This window comes from Harpia harpyja, chromosome 9 (genome assembly GCF_026419915.1).
Source record: "Harpia harpyja isolate bHarHar1 chromosome 9, bHarHar1 primary haplotype, whole genome shotgun sequence".
Classification (NCBI taxonomy): domain Eukaryota; kingdom Metazoa; phylum Chordata; class Aves; order Accipitriformes; family Accipitridae; genus Harpia; species Harpia harpyja.
Window position 1 is genome coordinate 22,497,762 of NC_068948.1, and position 17,808 is coordinate 22,515,569.

Below are 17,808 nucleotides of genomic sequence, written 5' to 3' on the forward strand. Positions count from 1 at the left end.
GAGAAAGAAAGGGAGAAGGTCAAGAACTTGAGGGGAAAGGGTACTTACAGTTTCTGTTCTGATCCATTTTCTGTTTCTTCAGTGCCAATTGTATCTCAACAAATACCTGTTATCAACAGCACTTGCTGCTACACATGATGCCTAAATCCTGCTGGTTGTTACGGACTCACAGCCTGTGCTGGAATCGCAGGCGACATTGTACATTTCTGCTTTCCAGCGTGAAGTATCTCTCTCTCTAAAAATGCCCAGGTTTTTCTGCCTACATTTACTACCTCATTTGACTTTCAAGTTCTCTGAGACAGTTTCCTGGGGGAACCAAGGCGATGTTTGATGTGGGGTCTTCAAGACCAAAAAGCAAATGTGAATAATATTAAATATTATTAATAAGAATAATAACAAGTAATAAGAAATACTATGAGACCTGAAACTGGTGTAGCCCAATTTTCTAAGTTGGTTTTTTTGCCTGGCTGATTTGTCTAGGAATTGACAAGCTCTGATTAAGGTTTTCTCCTTTCTTGGGATATTTATAAATTCTATTCCCCTGTGACCTTTCTTGATCTAGTAAGCTATGAGTGCCTATTGTAGCTGTAGCCTTCCACCTGGGGCATGTAAAATCTCTACTCATCACCAGTTTTCATACATTTTTTTTGGCATTGGATTGTCTTGGAAACATCTATGGCTCTGTAAAATGTGGTTCACATCAGTTGTCGGGATCAGACACTGTTACATGGACAGACCCATATGACAAGGTTGCTTTAAGCTTTATTTCCATATAAAACAAAGCTAAAATTGGAGGGGTAGATGGTGGGGCCCCTGAATTTTTTCCTGTGTCTTCCATAATATAATCATCTGAACAGAGGTTTGGCATATCTCAAGGCACTATTTCCTTTTCAGATGGGTGAGGCAATTAAAGGTGAACAAAAAAAACGGGGGGGAGCTAATGGGACGTTGCCTCTGGTTGCCATGAAAGAACAGGAAGAGAATGATGTGAGATACGGAAAAGTCTCGTTGGTTGTTGCAATAGTAGGTGGTGCAGGTCATCTCACAGAGTCTGCACGCTCCCAGTGAGCTCATGCCATGCTCCCAGGGGTTTGAATTGTAAAGGAGCAGGTGACTCCAGCTGCTAGCTGGTTCCCAGTTGACGCAAGAGTGTGCAAATCTATGCAGATCCACTGTCAGCTGCTCCTCTCTGGGCAGCTGCTGAAAAGTTGTGTGCGTGCACATGAACTTTCTAGGCTTAATCTGCATTATGAAGTGTGTGTGTGTGCATGTAAGCTTTCTGCAGAGCTCTAGAGCATATGTGTCATGACCATAAGTGTCATGTGAGACCAGAAAAGCAGATGTCCTGAACATGCCCCTCCTACTCGGGGATTAGAGATGCTCAGGGGAAAGCAGAGGGAAGCTGGGACACACCGCCCTGACTCACTGCCAGAGACAGCAGCAGCTTCTGCAGGTTCAATGGGCCTCTGCTCTTTGGTCAAATAAAACCCTGCAGCTCCATTTCCAGCAACCATCCCCTTTTGGTTAACCAGAGAGGAGGAGGATGGCCTATGCTGAGGAAGACAGGTAAGGTGCAATGAAACAGGGGATGCACAGGCATCTAAGCTGGAAGGGGCTGGCAAAACGGTATTGCTTTTCCTTGCCTCGTTTTCTTCTTCTTCCTACTGGGCACTCAATAAATGTCAGACAAGCACTGCTCAGAAGTAAACATCTTATTATTGAAGAGGAATCTGGCCATCTGCCTGTGTCAGGTGCTGATGTTATGAAATATAGCAATGAGCAGGTGACCTTGGCAGAGGTTATGGGCCAGAAAAGGCAAATATCATGGTGTGGAAAGGCATACACTGCAAATATGTATGGTGGTATGCCCCTCTGAAACGTAATGCTTTATCTGTTTTGGGGGATATGTCTGCTTTTTGCATGGATTTGCTTTCAACCAACCTAGAAGCACAATGAGGGTGGGGTTTTTTCATGCCATAAAAGATCTGTCATCGGCAACAGTCCTATGTTTTGCAACAGATGCGCTTCTCCAGTGGATGACAGCAATCGCAATAAAGGGGATTGTGTTTTCAGCTGATCCTGTGATTTAATCCAAAGCGATGCTACCAAGCACTATTATTAGGTGTGCATTGTTGGAGATGGAGTAGCCATAAGGGGCTTTGTGCTACATGTACTAATTCAGGCTGTCAAAAAGCTTGCACAGATCTCGGGCTCATGCAGTCCCAGCCTACACGTTGCATTTGGTGACCCATAGGCCAAACTCCCCCTCCACTCCTGCCGAGCAGGTACTGTCTCCTTTGTATTCAGAAATTATCTGTGCCTGCTGGTCCCTTTTGATGCTGTGCATCCGGAAGATTTCTGATAACTAAATACTGCAAGCAGGGCACTGCAGATTAATTTTGGCATCACTGTGCTCTCAGCACTGGGGACAGCTCTGACAGGTCCAAAGCCTTTGGGATGGAGAGGGCTCTGCAAGGCCCATGCACGCCTGCCGAAGCTCCTTTCAGGCAAGGAGAGTTACACAGCACTGGAGTTTTACTTCTTTGGATAAGAAATATTTTAACATCATCTGTTTAGAAGAAAAAAAATTCCTTCAAACTCGGCACAGCTCAGTCAATCTCAATGTCTTCAGCAGACATTGCATGGGGTTCATCCCACACTCCTAAAATTTCTGGGGATATAGGAATAATATCCATTCTTTAGTGTTATTTTGCAAGGCTGGATGCACCTTTTTTAAAAAAACACTGAAAAAAAGGAGATTAATTGTCAAGAGGAAGAGCAGATCCTGGTGACCTCGTTCTTTTCTCGTGCCTGCCACAGGTACGTCAAAAGCTTGGGTATTACATTTAAATTCTCTTGGTTCCCTCTGATTTCTAAACAAGGATTACAGTTATTCAACAGAGAAATTGGGGGGGAATCATTCATTAATGCATGTAAAGCACTTTTAAAGCTTTTCTCTGGGAGCAAGGGATAATAAAGTCAGTCAAGTGTAGGCTTCATTAGTGTCACTTTAATAGCTTTTGCTTATTTCAAGAGCTTGTGGTACACTTGGAAAATGCAACAATATGTTATGGTAAATATACTCTTTCTCGTTTCCAGACTTTTCCTTTGAAAAGTATTTCAGCTAAATGACTCTTCATTTTAATGCGTGAATATGGAAGTTATTTCTTCTCATTGGATCACAGGCTTATGACATACTTGGGTATTTTTGACATCACAGTTTGTAACTAGGACCATAAGTTTGATGTATCAGACATTGGACAGGACTTATAGCAGGAGCTGGGCAGCTGGGAGATGAAAAAGCTCACAGAAGATACCTGTGCAATAACTACTTACCTTGTCAGTATAAAGAAAGAAAAAACATAGAACTGAGATCCTTTATTTGAATACCTGATACTGCAGTTAGAGGAACCTGTTGTATGCTGACAGTCAAATCCTCTTCGTCAATGGTCCAAGACTTCCTGGAGCGTAGAGCACCACTTTGAAAGCTTTTCTGTATGTCCTCTAAGGCTGCAGACAGCAGAATCACAACATGACTGAGGTTTGCACCTCTGGAAACAAGAGACCTGATTTTAAAAAAAAAAAAAAAAAGAAAAGAAAAAGAAACATTTATGAAGCAGTGACGGCTTATCAGCATCTCCAGTCAATTTTACATCACCTTCAACCTCTCAGTACCTGATTCTCTCACCCCTTAATAAGCAGATCAGCTTGTCACATAGAGAAGCTGCTGCCCCCACCTGTGTTGGTTCATGCCGTGACCCAGTCCTCTACCGCATACAGTCATTAGTTCTACTTGTCAATGGTAATGATTGAGTAACCATCAAGAAATGCTGTCAGTACCCTTGCTTTTGAAGAGAGTTTCCGATCAACCTTGATATTGACTTTCAGAAGATATCTGCGTTGTCCTATAGGAAATAGGATTATGGGATTATTTTGCTATTGATTGTGTTCCAAAACTGTGATTAATGCGTCTGATGAATACTGGACTGACAGGCCTAAAAATTGAAGTCCTCTCTCTTCCCATGAGACACATACACAACAGGCAGTGTAATGCCAGCTTCTATCCCACCTTCTAGCAATGTGCCTTAGCGCTGGATAAGGCATTTTTTTTGCCAAGGTATTTGAGCAGTCCCCCTCTTAAATCAGACAGCATAAGCCCAGGAGCCCAAATTCCTGGTTTTCATTTGTTTTGATGTAGACTGATGTCACTGGGCCTCTTGCCTAGGACTAGACTGCGGTTGTGACCCACTGCCCACCCATGGGAGAGGAGAGGATGAATGAGATCTCCATGTTTGCCTCCTGTACTGAAACCACAATGTATGGAGAAGGTGGATGTTTGAGGTGCGTTACCAGCCCCAGAAGGAAGCACTGGGAGCTGATGACGCTAAACACTTAGGAAGATGATTAGGTTTTCCATCTCATTAGATGATACTTGCTCCATGTCCCAGTAGTCTACCTATTGCAGAGGACAGTGTCTACTCCTTCATCAGCCCAGCATCCCTGCAGTGCTGTACAGGTGCCCTTGGACTTCCATCCTCTTGTATTTCTCCACCACAGGTTGGACATCCCCGTACACACACATATAGGCTGCAATTTCTCAGTCTAACTGTGCTTTTGCATTCCTTCAGTAACTCAGGAGAGACCAGAGCCCATCAGAAGCAGGACTGGTTATGCCTTGTGACATTTCCATGATCTAGGTATCATTAGCTATTCTGTCACTATAGAATGAATGAAACCAGCAAAGAGGATTCAAATTATTTCTGTCTGGCCAGGGGTAAAATATGAGATTAAAAGTGAAACATCTTCAATAATAGCAGTGAAGCTCCTATTATTTTAGTTTAAATGAAATTTTTTCTTCTTTGCACATTTTCAGGGCTTTTATCCTTTGCAGCTTGTTCTTTGGATGGGTTGGTAGCCTCACTGACCTGTTCTCCTTCTGCAGAAATAGCTATGAGGCATATAAGGAAACAGCAGATTGGTTACGTGCCCGTACTATCCAGCGCCCGAAGACTGCCATCATCTGCGGATCTGGACTGGGAGGTCTGGCCGATGTGTTGGATAACAAGACAATCTTTCCGTGTGAGGACATCCCTCACTTCCCACGGAGCACAGGTTAGCACAATTGAGGGCATCAGCTTCCCATCCATCGGCAGCCTGCCACAGCCTTACAGTGAGATAACTCAGGTCAACACGCACCACTTGGCATTGGTCTGCAAACCAGTCTCTCAGTGGTGAAAGTGTGTTCACAGTAAAAAAAAAAAAACCAAAACCCCACAGATTTCTGTGCTATGGTATTTATTTAACTTTCAGCTCCCGGTTTCACAGCACTTGGCCCCACTGTAATGCGTAGTCATCAACTGACAAATCCCCCAAAGTCAAAGACCTCGAGACCTGTAACTAAAACGACACTATTATCCAGTTGCAGGGCACGTTGGCAGATTGGTGTTTGGGGACCTGAGCGGACAGCCCTGCGTGTGTATGCAGGGACGTTTCCACTACTATGAAGGATACTCTGTCAGCACAGTGAGTTCTCCTTAAGAAAATCATTCACGTAGGGAGAGATATGTTGTAAAAGATGCAAAAGTGACTGCTTGCTTTGATATCTAGCTGCAGGAGGTTAGCTCTTGCAGTGAACTTAGATTGCTCTTGCAATGAATCTTGCTTAGATTTTAGATTTCTCCCCCAAAAATAAAATTGAGAGCTCAAATCGAGAGGTAGTCAGCTTCTGCTAGGTGAAGCTGATGCTGTGCAGCCATACAAAGTGGCTAGCCCTGCTATGCTCACAGGGCAAAATCATGTATCGTACAAGGCAGATTGATTTACACAGTTTAACCCTCATTTTAATCATGATTTAAAACAGCAATCAGGAAACTTTGAGTGATAAGTATAATCTATTTTAATCTTCTTTTGCATTTGTATAGTTTACAGCTTTTTTTTTTTCCTAGAAAAAAACCTCTGGCTGGTGTAACTTGGTATATTCTCCCAGTTAACATACAGAACTATGTGAATATTCAAGTATTATTTAACATGCATGTATGTACATTTCTGTTGGAAACATCAATAATATTTCTTATTTACTGGCTGATAGTTTTGTATGTCCTTTTTTATTTGGATAGCTTTGAGGTTTTAATTGTGGCTGAGGTCAGTTTGTATTTGGATATGAACTGTAATACTTGGCACCACTCAACTTTTTATAGAAAAAAACCCCTATTTTAAATACACTTGATACAAAACTAGGTTTATCAAAACATGTTTGTCTATTACAATTAACTAATTTCTTAAAGAAGTGTTATGTAGTTAGGAAATTTTCTGCTCACAGCTTCTTTAGCATTTTAGAGGTAGCAGATATCCTGATTCCTTCTTGACTCCTCAAAATCAAACTTCTTGAATTTTTTTTCCAGTTCCCAATTGTTCCTTAACTTTGGATAAGCAGGTCACTGAAGTGAACTAACATGAATAAAATAATCTCTAAGCTTCTGTGAAATGCATCACTGCTGTAAAAAGCTGGTTTATCAGTTACACTCCATGTGCATAAGTAGTTACTTCAATCAGCACGGTGGTTTGATCTCTGCAAGACCTTGGCAGCGAGGAAAAACTATCTGTATATTCTTTTTGTACCACATTTATTTGATTAGTACAACTGTAGGAAATGCGGGCTTGAATTGTAATGGTATTCATTTCAAAATTAGTTTTTAATATGTTTAAAAAAACATTAAATTATTTCAATTTAAATTAGAGGAAAATTTAAAATTGGACAAGATGTTTTGTCTCCTTGTAGCTTCATACAGACCCTTCTCTGTGTCATGTAAGCTGTCCACAAATTGCAATACTACAAATGTAGTAGTAGTAGCTGTCTATGAATTACGATACTCATTGCATATATGCCTTTGGTTCTTGCAGGTCACCTTTCCCATCAGGGTCTTCTTTCTCCTGGGGGTGGAGATCTTGATTGTCACAAATGCTGCTGGGGGACTGAATCCCCACTTCCAAGTGGGGGACATCATGTTCATTAGAGATCACATCAGCATGCTTGGCTTAGGAGGGCAGAATCCACTGCGTGGACCAAACGATGAGAGGTAAGAAAGCATCAGCTGTGTTACCAATTAATCCTTTCTTCCTCCAGCTGCAGGCTAGGACTGCCAGTTGTGCCTGCTGGCAAATACTTATTGGTTTGGCTCCAGGTACCCACGAGGCAAAAGTTAAAGCAATAGCTGTGCGTGCTGTGCCACCTGCCCTGCCTTCCCCAAGCACCCTTCCTTGGCTGTTGCTTACTCTTACAAGCCTATGAGGAGTTTATACGCAAACGTCCAGAAGGTTTTGTTTTCTAAAAGTAGGCTTCTCATCCTTCTCCTGACATGGCCAGCTGTACCGTCTGCTAAAAAGACCCACTGCTGTCTCTTCTTGTCAGTCCCTTTCTCTGCTAGTTCCTCTTCATTGAGCAATCTGGTGGACTGTGGTGTCTCCAGCCTGCATTTATCAACAGCTGTTTCTGGTGTGATGGAACTGATACAACAGAGGCCAGGCAGTAAGTTGATAGCAGAGCAAAGGTAAAACCTCTAAATCTCCTGATAACCACCCTTGTATCCAGGTCATTAAACTGGGATGCCTTTGTTAACACCATGTATTCACTGAAGGCATCAGTCTGATGAGAGGTGGTTGTCTTGGCAGCCTCTTGGGAGACCTCTAGATCTACGAGAGTGACCTGCTGCTGGCTGAGCTGGAAAATCAGGTTTCCTGTACTAGCTCTGTAGCAGGATCTTTATCTTATGGATGGTAAAGTGGGGCTTGTAACACGTCCTCCCCCCTGCACTGCAGTTGCCACCAGGCATAGAGTTGGTTTGAGCAGGAGGTTGGACTAGATGACCTCGAGGTCCCTTCAAACCCAAATTAGTCTATGATCCTAAAACCCTCCCAAGACACCATCGGACTGGTAGGGTGGAAGGCAACCAGCACCAGCAAGGTCATAGCACCGAGAGGGGCATGCCAGGTGGGCCAGTGTTTACAAAAAGAAGCCCCTTGGCTCTCAAATGGGGCTAAAAAGAGCATGAGGACACATCCACTGCAGATTCAGGCTGAGCGAAGGAGAGCACATCAGGTGTCAGGAAAGTCAACATGGAAGCAGTAAAGATCCAGGGCTGTCAGAGCCTTATGGCAAGAAAGAAAGAGGCTAGGTTGTGATAAGGAGATAACAGTAGCAAGAATTATTTCCTAACCAAGCTGGCAGGAGAGAAGCCACATGAAAGCCAGATGTGTGAAGCCAGAGGACAGGCAATGGAGGTGGTGAAGGAGGTGGTAGTTTATGAGCAAAGAGTGAGTTTAGGTAACAAGATGGTTAAATTCGTTGTTGGGTTGGTACCTTCACCTTGAAAAAAGGACGTGTTTGCAGGACAGGCATCTGGACTGTCCTGGGATCTTTCCAAAAAGAAAGCTCTGGCTGAGAGTAAGGTGGTCTGCCTGGCTTCTAGTTACAGTTGGTTCCTTCCCGATGTAACACCAGACCTGGCTCCTGCTACTGAGGAAATGTGAAAGGTGCTAGCAACGGCCTCACGAGAAATAAACACTGTTCTGTCATTCAAATGGCAAGAGGACAGTACCCATCTGAAGCGGAACATCTTTAGATCTTCATAGGTGTTGGTGTGGGTTGCAGGAAAGAACGATCAAAAGCACAGAAGCCACATGGAAGAGTGTTTAAAAGCTCTCTGGACTTACATAATTGCTCTGGAACAGGAGGAGAAACGCCAACCAAACAATAACTGCATCTGGAAAACATTCAAAGGCAGCATAACTCTCTCATTGCCTCCCAAAAGCAGCTTCCTGGTGAAGGCTGCAGTGCTCTGGGAGGTGACTTTTGTACTGCTGACCAAGGCATCAAAATGGGCAAAAGGTCTTTATGAATCAGCTTTAAAGTATTGCAGAGCTTTAGCTGAGCAAACTCCTCCTAAAATCTAGTGCAGCTGAGCCACCAGGAAGGATTTATCTAAGCACAGCAGAGTAAAACTAAAGGCAATGAAGTGATGTGGAAAGGGGATATAGTGCAAGAATCTGAGGACTGAATTTAATAACTTAGAGATTGGCTTCCGTGTTGCTGGCCATCCTTCAGGAAAGAGAAGCGATTTTCATGGTGATGAATACTTATTACCTTACACCAGATGGGAAAGTTTGTTTTTCATTTATATAACACTTCAGTGTTTGGAAATGTAAAATAAGCCAGCTACTGCCCTAAACATTCAGCTGAAAGAACATGAAAACAAGCAGGAGCTTTAATAGCCTAGATGAGGGACCTGGTCCACTCCTACCAAACTGAGTTGGGGAACATGGCTGGGAGTTTATTTTCCAGATTTCCTCAGCAGCAGCACACTGGTCTTGGCCATGTATTTCTGCTCTCCCTGAGTCAATAGTAGGATTTGCTCAGTCAGGAACAGGACTGAGCTGTTATCTTAAGATCCAAAGCAAGCAAGAGACCCAGCCTTGAAGCACAGGATGAAGGCTACCTAAAATATGGCCCTGGAACTCCCACATGTGCTACTCTCCCCATTTCCCTGCAAAAGAGGACACTTGGAATGGGATGTTATTGCCTAGACGTAGACATCTAATACCATCTGACACTCTGTGGAGTATCCAGTAACAGTTCTCTGGGGCTGGCAGGTGCAATATAAGACCTACAGGACGTGGGCATGCTCTGGATGGGCAGCTGAGGGGAAGGCAGAACTTACTGGGGCATCTCAAATGGGCAATTGGATTGCCCTTCTGTCCTAGAAGAGTCTCCAAGCTTGTGCTTAGTGTGATCTGGCTGTGCCAGGAACCAAATACAGAACTGGATGCCTTTCCTGTGATGTATTTTCTGACCAGCAAGCTTTGTTCTTTTGCCTCCCCAAGAAAGTCATTCCTTGAGGCCCTTCAAACTGGTCTAATGTAGACAGTTAGGGAGAAAGACTCAAGTCTCATGTGATTTGTCTGGTGGATCCAACTCTGTGTTTCTTGCTTCGAGTATGTGGGTGTCAATGCGGGGATAGAACAGCCTTTGCTGTTGTGGCACAGGGCATCCCTGGCCATGAGCCTGGTTTAGTAGCTGCCTGCTGTGATGAGTCTTAAATGTAGCGACCGATGCTCCATCAGACCCTGCTCAAACCCCCACTGGGGACAGCCTTTGGGACTCGGTGCCACAGCGAGCCCGCCTGCAAGCTGTTGTGCAGGAGAAGCAAAGGGCAGCAGCTGTCTGATGGACAATGTTTAAAAGTCACAGTGGGCAGTTATTGGGGAGAGAGAGAACGGGCCATCAGTGCTCCCTGGAGACAGGAGTCCTTGGAAAGACCACTCCAGGAGGGTTTGTTCAGCAGGAAAGCAGTGCCAGACCTTCCAACATCCATAACCTCTGCATGCTGAGGGTCTCAGGCGATTAGATCTAGCAGAAATGTCATGATGGCGGAAGTATCTGATGATGAGGCCAGGATGAGAGAGACTGCATCTGTGGCTGGTCTGCCCTTAACATTTCCCTTTTCTCCAAAGGATGAGCATCTCTGAACTCTGATGGAGGGAATGTAGCGGTAGCAATATCAGCGTGGCTGTGCCCTTTACTGCCTTGCAGGTTTGGAGTGAGGTTTCCCTGCATGTCAGATGCTTATGAACAAGATCTGCTCAGCCTGGCAATGGAGAGCGCACAGGAGCTGGGCTTTCTGAGCTTCGTCCGAGAAGGAGTGTACTGTCTGCAGGCCGGTCCCTCCTATGAAACTATTGCCGAGTGCCGTGCGCTGCATGCGCTGGGAGGGGATGCTGTAGGTAAGCTGCCTGGGCTGGGCTGGTAGGGTTGGTTGGGCACATGGATTAACCAGTTCATTCTGCTCAAGGCTGACTTTCTTCCGTCTTTGACTCTTCATCTAATTCTCCTGGGCCTAGAGAAATGAGCTCTGTGTATTTCTGCTTAGTTCTGCAGTGGCTTAGTGCGGCTCCTAGGGTGGGTCTGCAGAAAGTCTCTGTGCTTATGGCTGCCCAGGGCAGGGATCCCAGCACAATGTTGTGTTTATTTCCCAAACAAATCTCCCACGCTCAGATGGCTCATCTTCAGCAGGACTGAGTGGGGCCCAATCAGGAATAAAGTCCTTTTCTATTATTTTTAAAATTCTGACACTGTAAGGATTTTCACTGTGCCTCTTCCCTACAAAACAGCCTTCCATAAGAGTCTTGATTGTTTAGGGATGGTAATTATGGATACCTTCCCAACTCCATACGAGGAAGGTAAGCAACATGATCCATAAGATTCCTCCAGCTTGACTCCTGGCTCATGGAAGTCTGTTCATTAATATCTGCAGATTTATTGTGTGTGAGGAAAGGAGCTCAGCTTCCCACAAAGCCGTTTTTCTTTGCGATAGCTTTTTTAGCTGAGGAAGAGAAGAGCCAAATGACACAGCACATGAGTACTTCTCTTAGCAAGGCTGCAAGCAGTCTGACACGTCTTGGGGAGAGAGACATAGCATGCAGGAATCAAAAGTGGAAGGTTTATTGTGCTGAGCAGGGTTGTAACTGTAGTGCTACAGCTATTACAGCCTTATAAGTATCGCAGCCTTTAACTATTACATAGCTCAGAAAGAGAGAGCTGTGGGGGGATGAGACAAGGGCATGCGCTAAAGGTAGGATGTGGTTTGCAGCCTTGGAGAGATCTTGTTTTCGTGTAAATCCTAACTCGTGCTGGTCCTTTCCTCTCCTACCGTAGGCATGAGCACTGTCCCAGAAGTAATTGTAGCCAGGCATTGTGGCCTCCGAGTCCTTGGGATCTCCCTCATCACCAACAAAGCGGTGATGAACTACAACAGTCAAGAGAAAGCCAACCACGAGGAAGTGCTGCGCGTCTCGGTGGTCCGGGCTGAAGCCCTGCAGAAACTGGTCACGCGCCTCATTGGCAAGCTGGGGGAAAGCACAAACTCTCCGTGACCTCCAGCCATTTATCATTCATATTGTAACGTGTGAACACGAGTGAGTGCTGGGGGAGAGCTGTCGGTGAGACTCTCCCCTTCCGCTCTCCTGGTTTTGAATAGACCTTTTGATCTTCGTCCCTGTGCTTTAGCTGGTCAGGCGCAGAGGTTTGCTTCGAGTTTTGCCAGAATGATCCCCTTGTTAGTAGCTAGTGACCAAAACAGCTTTCTGGCACTTAAACAGGGTCTGACCTCTGACAGATTCCCAAACCCATATGTCAGCAACGAGCCCTTCGGTACCATGAGCTCCAGCTCCCCCTCGTTCCGCTGAGAGCGTTTGGTGTTTCTTGCCCGCGGTGCAGCCTCTCTCAGCTCAGCACCCTCCTGCCCCTGAGTGTCTGCTCCCTTCTTGTGCTGAGCCCCTACGCCGGGAGCCAGGTCAAGAGCTGGTCGCAGGGCTTGGTGCCCGCTGGGCATGTTTTGGTAGGGCCTGATCTGAAGCCAGTGGAAGTCCACAAAAAGGCTCTGAGTTTTGGGTGAGGACCTGGATACATAAAATCGGGTAGGCTAAAGATGAGATCTGTCTGGAACAAGCAATGCTGCAGAGCAGGTGAATTGCAATTGATTTTAGAGCTTGGAAAGCCACTGCATCCCAATGCATGGGGTTGTGTTCCCTTACCATCCTAGGTGGTCTCCCCAGAAGGCCCTCTCTTTGCTCACTTCTTGGCTTTTCATGACCAGCCGGAGCTCAGTAGCTGTTTGCTACAATGCATCTTGCCCCCAACACCCCCTCACACCTCTCTGCTCTGTTTCCAGCCTTGAATTACTATTGCCCTATTTAACAGCGTGAAAGTGCAGCTCAGGTATGAGGCATGACTTGTTGATGCACGGTGTGAGAGTGGCCAAGCTGGAAACAGGATCCAGGTCCAGCTCTGCCTGGTTTTGTTCCTTCTGTTTCTGGATGTCTTGGAGATCAGCAGCTTGAGCCACTTATTTACACTGGAGACCACTTACCTTTTGGTGTCCCAGGACAGAGAGATCAGTTTGACCCAGTGTTTCACCCCAGCTTTGCTCTGCTGCAGGGACTGCAGCAGATGTTGGAGCACCAATGGTTTGTGGAGTTTAATGAAATGAAATTACAGTGGAAATTATTTTGGAACAGATATGATATTTTTCTGACTTTCCTGGTCCTCTTACATGAAGAAATTGAGCCTAGCAGTGAGTAAAGGACAAAGAGGAGAGGCCACCATGCTCTCTTTTACCAGTGTGCTGATGGTCTGTCAAGGAAGGGCGACTATTCACCAGAACGGTGCATTATTTATTGTTCCCTAAAGGTCAAGCTGAGCCATGGATGTAGCTGGATGTGAAACAGTGACTGTAATTATTAGGTAACCTTTTCCCCTTCATTTATCTTGGAGCTCTCTATAAAGCCCATCACTGTCATAGCAAAATGTTTTCAGTTGACACAGTGGTCTGAACTGAAGACACCCAACTGGTCATGGAGAGCTCCCAATCTGCCTTCCTAAATTTAGCTGATCAATTGTTTTCCATTGATGGTCGCCCTCCGTCACAGCCTTCAGCTTTCCATGACATTTCTTCAGCTCCAGGCGCAAAAGGATGTTGTGGCCTGGTGAGTTTTTTCCAGATGGGCATTTGCTTGAAGCCCTTCATGCTGCAATCATTGGTGTCAACTGCTGTATTAATGGTGCAAATGTTGCCACCAGGAGGAACAGAGTTGTGCCATGCAAGTTTTCTGTGAAACGGTAGCATTTCAGGTGTAGAAGAGATCTTGGGGCGGCTGCTGTCGTCTTCTCTTCTCCTGAGCAGAGTTACCTGTGGGCAGTCCAGACAAATATCTGCCCAGCCTGGTCTTGAGGACTTCTGGAGGGGGAGGATTCATTGTCTGCGCTCTACTGGCCGAGTCACTTGTTCAGCAGCTCCTGACACTTGGAGGAGCCCTCTGAGACAGCAGCTCTTTCCATTTGATGGGTCTGACTGTCAAGACAGTCTCAGGGACCAGCTCTGGTGGTAATATGCAAAGGGAAGGAGACTCCAGCTCCTTTTGCCACAAGGCTGTTGCCTTTTCAGGTCTAGCAGGAGTGAAGTGCTCGTCAACGGTGGCAGCAAAAGCAGTGAAATATGAAAAGTGGCAGATGTGCAGAGCAAGAAGGAACCACTTCTACCTGCTGCCTTTTCAGACTTGTCCCAGTATGGGCTTGTTACAGGGCAGAGAGAGAGCAGATAATTTCCCCTGCCTAGAAAATGGTGCTTCACATTCATCTAATTAATACTTGGTAAATACAAAGTCTCTCAAGTGTGAGTGGAAGACAGCTGTGCTGCTAGCTGTAGCTAGAGAGCAGCCAGAGTAGCTAAGGCTGGGATTTCAGCAGGCTCCATTAATTAATCAGAGTCAGGCTGGACTGCAATGTGAAGAGAAGCATCCAAAAAACCTGCTGTTGTGCTGGTGCTTCTTAAGCCAGGCTTGAGACGATGAGGAGCTTGGCAGCAGCACCTGCTTTCAGTAGGCTGGGTCTGCTCCTCTCTCCAGCTGTACCAGAGGCAGAGTGTGAAACCCATACCATGCACTTGTATCTTGATACGACTTAAAATTTAATCTGAAAATCACCCTGCCACTAAATCTTTGGCAAACTATGTCTGTTTTTTCTAAATAGCATTTGAGCCCTTAAACAGTGGGGGGCTCTTCTTTCTGCTGTCCAAGGTTGACTTGGATGGCTCAAACTCTGCATGAATGTCCTGATTTTTGCCCCTGTAAATGATGAAAGGGAAGATGCCCTGAGCACCTTGGAAGTGATCTTGCTCATGCTTTGGGGGAGAGAAGGGGAGTACAATTAACAGGTGGGTTCATCTGGTTTTGGAGATACTTTTAATCCAGTTTGGGCGGGGGGGGGTTTACTGCTGCTGAGTTTCAAAAGGCTGAAAGGCAATGATGCAAGGTGGGGAAAGATGTGTAGGGAAGAAACAGGGAGGAAATAAAACCTGCTGTGATCCTGAAAACAGTGTTTTTGTTTGCTGTGCCAATACCATGGGCTAGAAAGGAGTTATTTAGCTGTACCCCCTGCCTCCATCTCCCAGGCTGGAGGACGGCCCTGGGGGACCAGAGCACCAGCGCACAAAGCTCAGGATAATTGGGACCAACATTTGACCAGCACTTTGCACAGGTATTTCTTACTGATCCCACTGGGCTGAGGAACTCTCGGAAAAAAGACCAAGAACCAAAGGACCTCAACTAACTTTTGAGCAGCTGAAAGGTATGATGGGCTGTGGTGGTGTCAGTGCAGCAAGTCGTCTGTGCTGGAGGCAGGACATGGTTTCCTTGATGCTGTGCATTTCATTTAGTGCTCTTAGTGGTCTCTGACAACATCCATGGCTGAAATGAGTAGATCATAACACAACCTTGGCTTCTTTTCACTCCTGTACTCTGTGCCACTTATCTACTTCTGAAATTCAGGCTGTTATGGTCATAGGATAAGCTGGAAGATGCATGAAAAGCTTAAAAAAACAAAACAAACCACCCTAGCAAGTAGAAAAAGAGAACCCCAAATTGCATGACTGATCCTGGCTTTTTCAGGGCTATGGTTAGCAATGAGCTTGGGTGCTGCCTGGTTAGCGAACGCCACCAGCACAGGGGGTCCCATGCTGCCATACCCGTGGCAGGGGAACCCATGGCAGACCTGTGTTAGTGCGGGGCAGAGCTGGCACAACTCCTCCTTTACTCTCTCACAGCCATGGTTTCATGAGCCAGTCCTTTGTACCAGCCCTTTCCTTTTCCTTACTCATCAGTCCAGAGAAAAGTTTTCAAGTCATGGGGTCCTGCTGCTTCCAGTCCCCTGGAGAAGATGGAGATGTTATATTGATGCCCTCATGTGTGACTCATGTAAAGGTGTGATGTCAAGAGGAGAAATCTCTGATAGAACCCTTGGCTGGACTATATCATGAGTTTATAAGCAGAGATCTCTGCTGTTATCTGAGAAACAACCCTGCAACCTCCTCCCAAAAATCTGAGTGTGCGATCCATCCTGTTTCCTTTGCAAGGCTCAGTTTCCCAGACTCTTTCTTTTATGTGAGATTCGCTGTTTACACTCTTTTCTACATAAAAGTAAACCAAAAAGCTTTTAAAAAAACATGCTATCTGGCTCAGCTCAGCAGCTGAACATATGCTTTGCCTTCAAGTTATCAAAAATCCTTTAGACATTTCTCTTAATTCTCTGCAGTTGAATTAAGGGGTTTCCGCTATGGTAGTGGGGTTTTTTTGTGGTGTTTTGTGGGGGTTTTTTTCCAAAAGCTTTAGGTCTTCACTGCAAAGATTTCATGTGCTGGGAAGAATTAAACTCTTCCCTGCCACGCTGAATACGCAGAGCAAGAGGGAGCGATGCAGTGCAGGTCATGGCAGTGAGCCGATCTCAATTCCTTGCCGAATTAAAGCCTGACTCTGTAAGCAGCATGAGGGTCTGTTATTTCCAAAATCTGATGGCACTTTGAGATAGGACTTGGTTTAAGAGCCAGGACATTGGCAAAGCCTGAAGGGGACCACCCAGCCTTTTCTCCTGCACAGAGGACATCCTCTCCTGCCGTGCCTGGAGCCGGGACACCTATGCTGGGAGATGGCTTTTAACAGAACAACCACCACTTGCTTTCCTCACCCAAAGCTTCACAGCCCTCTTTAAAACTCTCTTTCTCAATCTTAGCAAACCCCTTCCTGGAGTAATGAGCCCTTCTTGCCCCACCAGGTGCTTTGCAGAGGTAGCTCGAGGAAGTGTTTCCCCAAGGACGGCAGGGAGTGGGTTCAGGGCACTGCCGGAGCCCAAATTTTGCTCCCAGGTACCAACTTGGAGCAACCTTGGGTCTTCATCAGCAGAGAGGTGGGTGTCCTGGAGCAGCGTGACAGTGCTGGGTTGTTGACCCAGAGCCATCCCCACTGTGGGCTGAGGCTCTGCTCAGCATGGAGCAGATGATGGACCAGTGCTGGGGACCCGACGCTCCCCTGTGCCCCTTCTCCCCGCAGCTTGGGGACACATGGGGACACATCCCTGAGCCCCACAGAGGCAGTGGGTGTCCACTTTCAGCCCCCAGGAAAACTTTGCTCTGGAGGGAGGGGGACAGAAAAGCAGTGGAGTCTGCTGGGGAAAATTGTGCTCCAGTAATGGGAAAAGGAGGCTTTTTTGGGACTCATCTCCATGCCAGACCCCAGGAAATGTGAACTGAATACCTAGGATGCCCTTCAGTGTCTGTGCGTGCTTGAAGGCTGCGTTGTGTGGCAGGGAGGAGGAGAAGGGCATCCTACTGCTCCGTGTCCCAACCTGGCTCTCCCTGTGGGATGCTGGCACAGCATCTCCCTTCCCATGCCTGGAGTCTGGCATCCTGCCCTGCCCCAGCTCCTCATGGCCTTAAAACCAGGCTTGGGGCTGTCTCCATTGCACTGAGCTCCTCCAGTCCCCAAGCCTGCTCCCCCTGCAAATTGGGGGGAGCACCTTGCACCCCCTTTTCTCCCAGCGGAGAGACAAAAACAAGAGGCACCAGCAGCCGGCAGGGTGGGCAGTCCCCCAATAACTCCCTGCAGCTGCCTGCCGCCGCTCCATCCCTGCTCTGCACACGTCTGAACTTTCCTGCCTTCTTCTCATCTTTAATTAAGCACTTCTATAGGCCAAGCCTTCTTGCTGGATCTGAATTATGGGTTTTTTTCCCCTCGTAGCCGTGGCAACGCTTCCCCTGGGCAGGCTGTGCTGGAGCCAGTGACAAACCCCACGTGTGGCTGTTTGTTTGGGCCTGGAAATTTCCCTGCTGTTTGGGAAAAGAAAATCCCCCAATGAAATGGCGGGTGGCAAGGGGAGCCCAGGTGAGAAACGTTGCTTTTTGGGCTGAACATCACTCCCATCCCTCCAAG

The 17,808-nt window shown here is 46.4% G+C and overlaps 1 protein-coding gene across 1 annotated transcript; it reads left to right on the forward strand.

Moving 5' to 3' along the window:
• The first annotated feature begins 1,387 nt into the window (after positions 1-1,387).
• LOC128146326 (purine nucleoside phosphorylase-like) lies at positions 1,388-14,569 on the forward strand. Its single transcript, XM_052797599.1, has 6 exons — positions 1,388-1,566; positions 4,943-5,112; positions 5,420-5,523; positions 6,901-7,076; positions 10,586-10,776; positions 11,708-14,569. The coding sequence occupies exons 1-6, from the start codon at positions 1,544-1,546 to the stop codon at positions 11,923-11,925; spliced, it is 882 nt and encodes a 293-aa protein (XP_052653559.1). The 5' UTR covers positions 1,388-1,543; the 3' UTR covers positions 11,926-14,569.
• Positions 14,570-17,808: the final 3,239 nt, after the last annotated feature.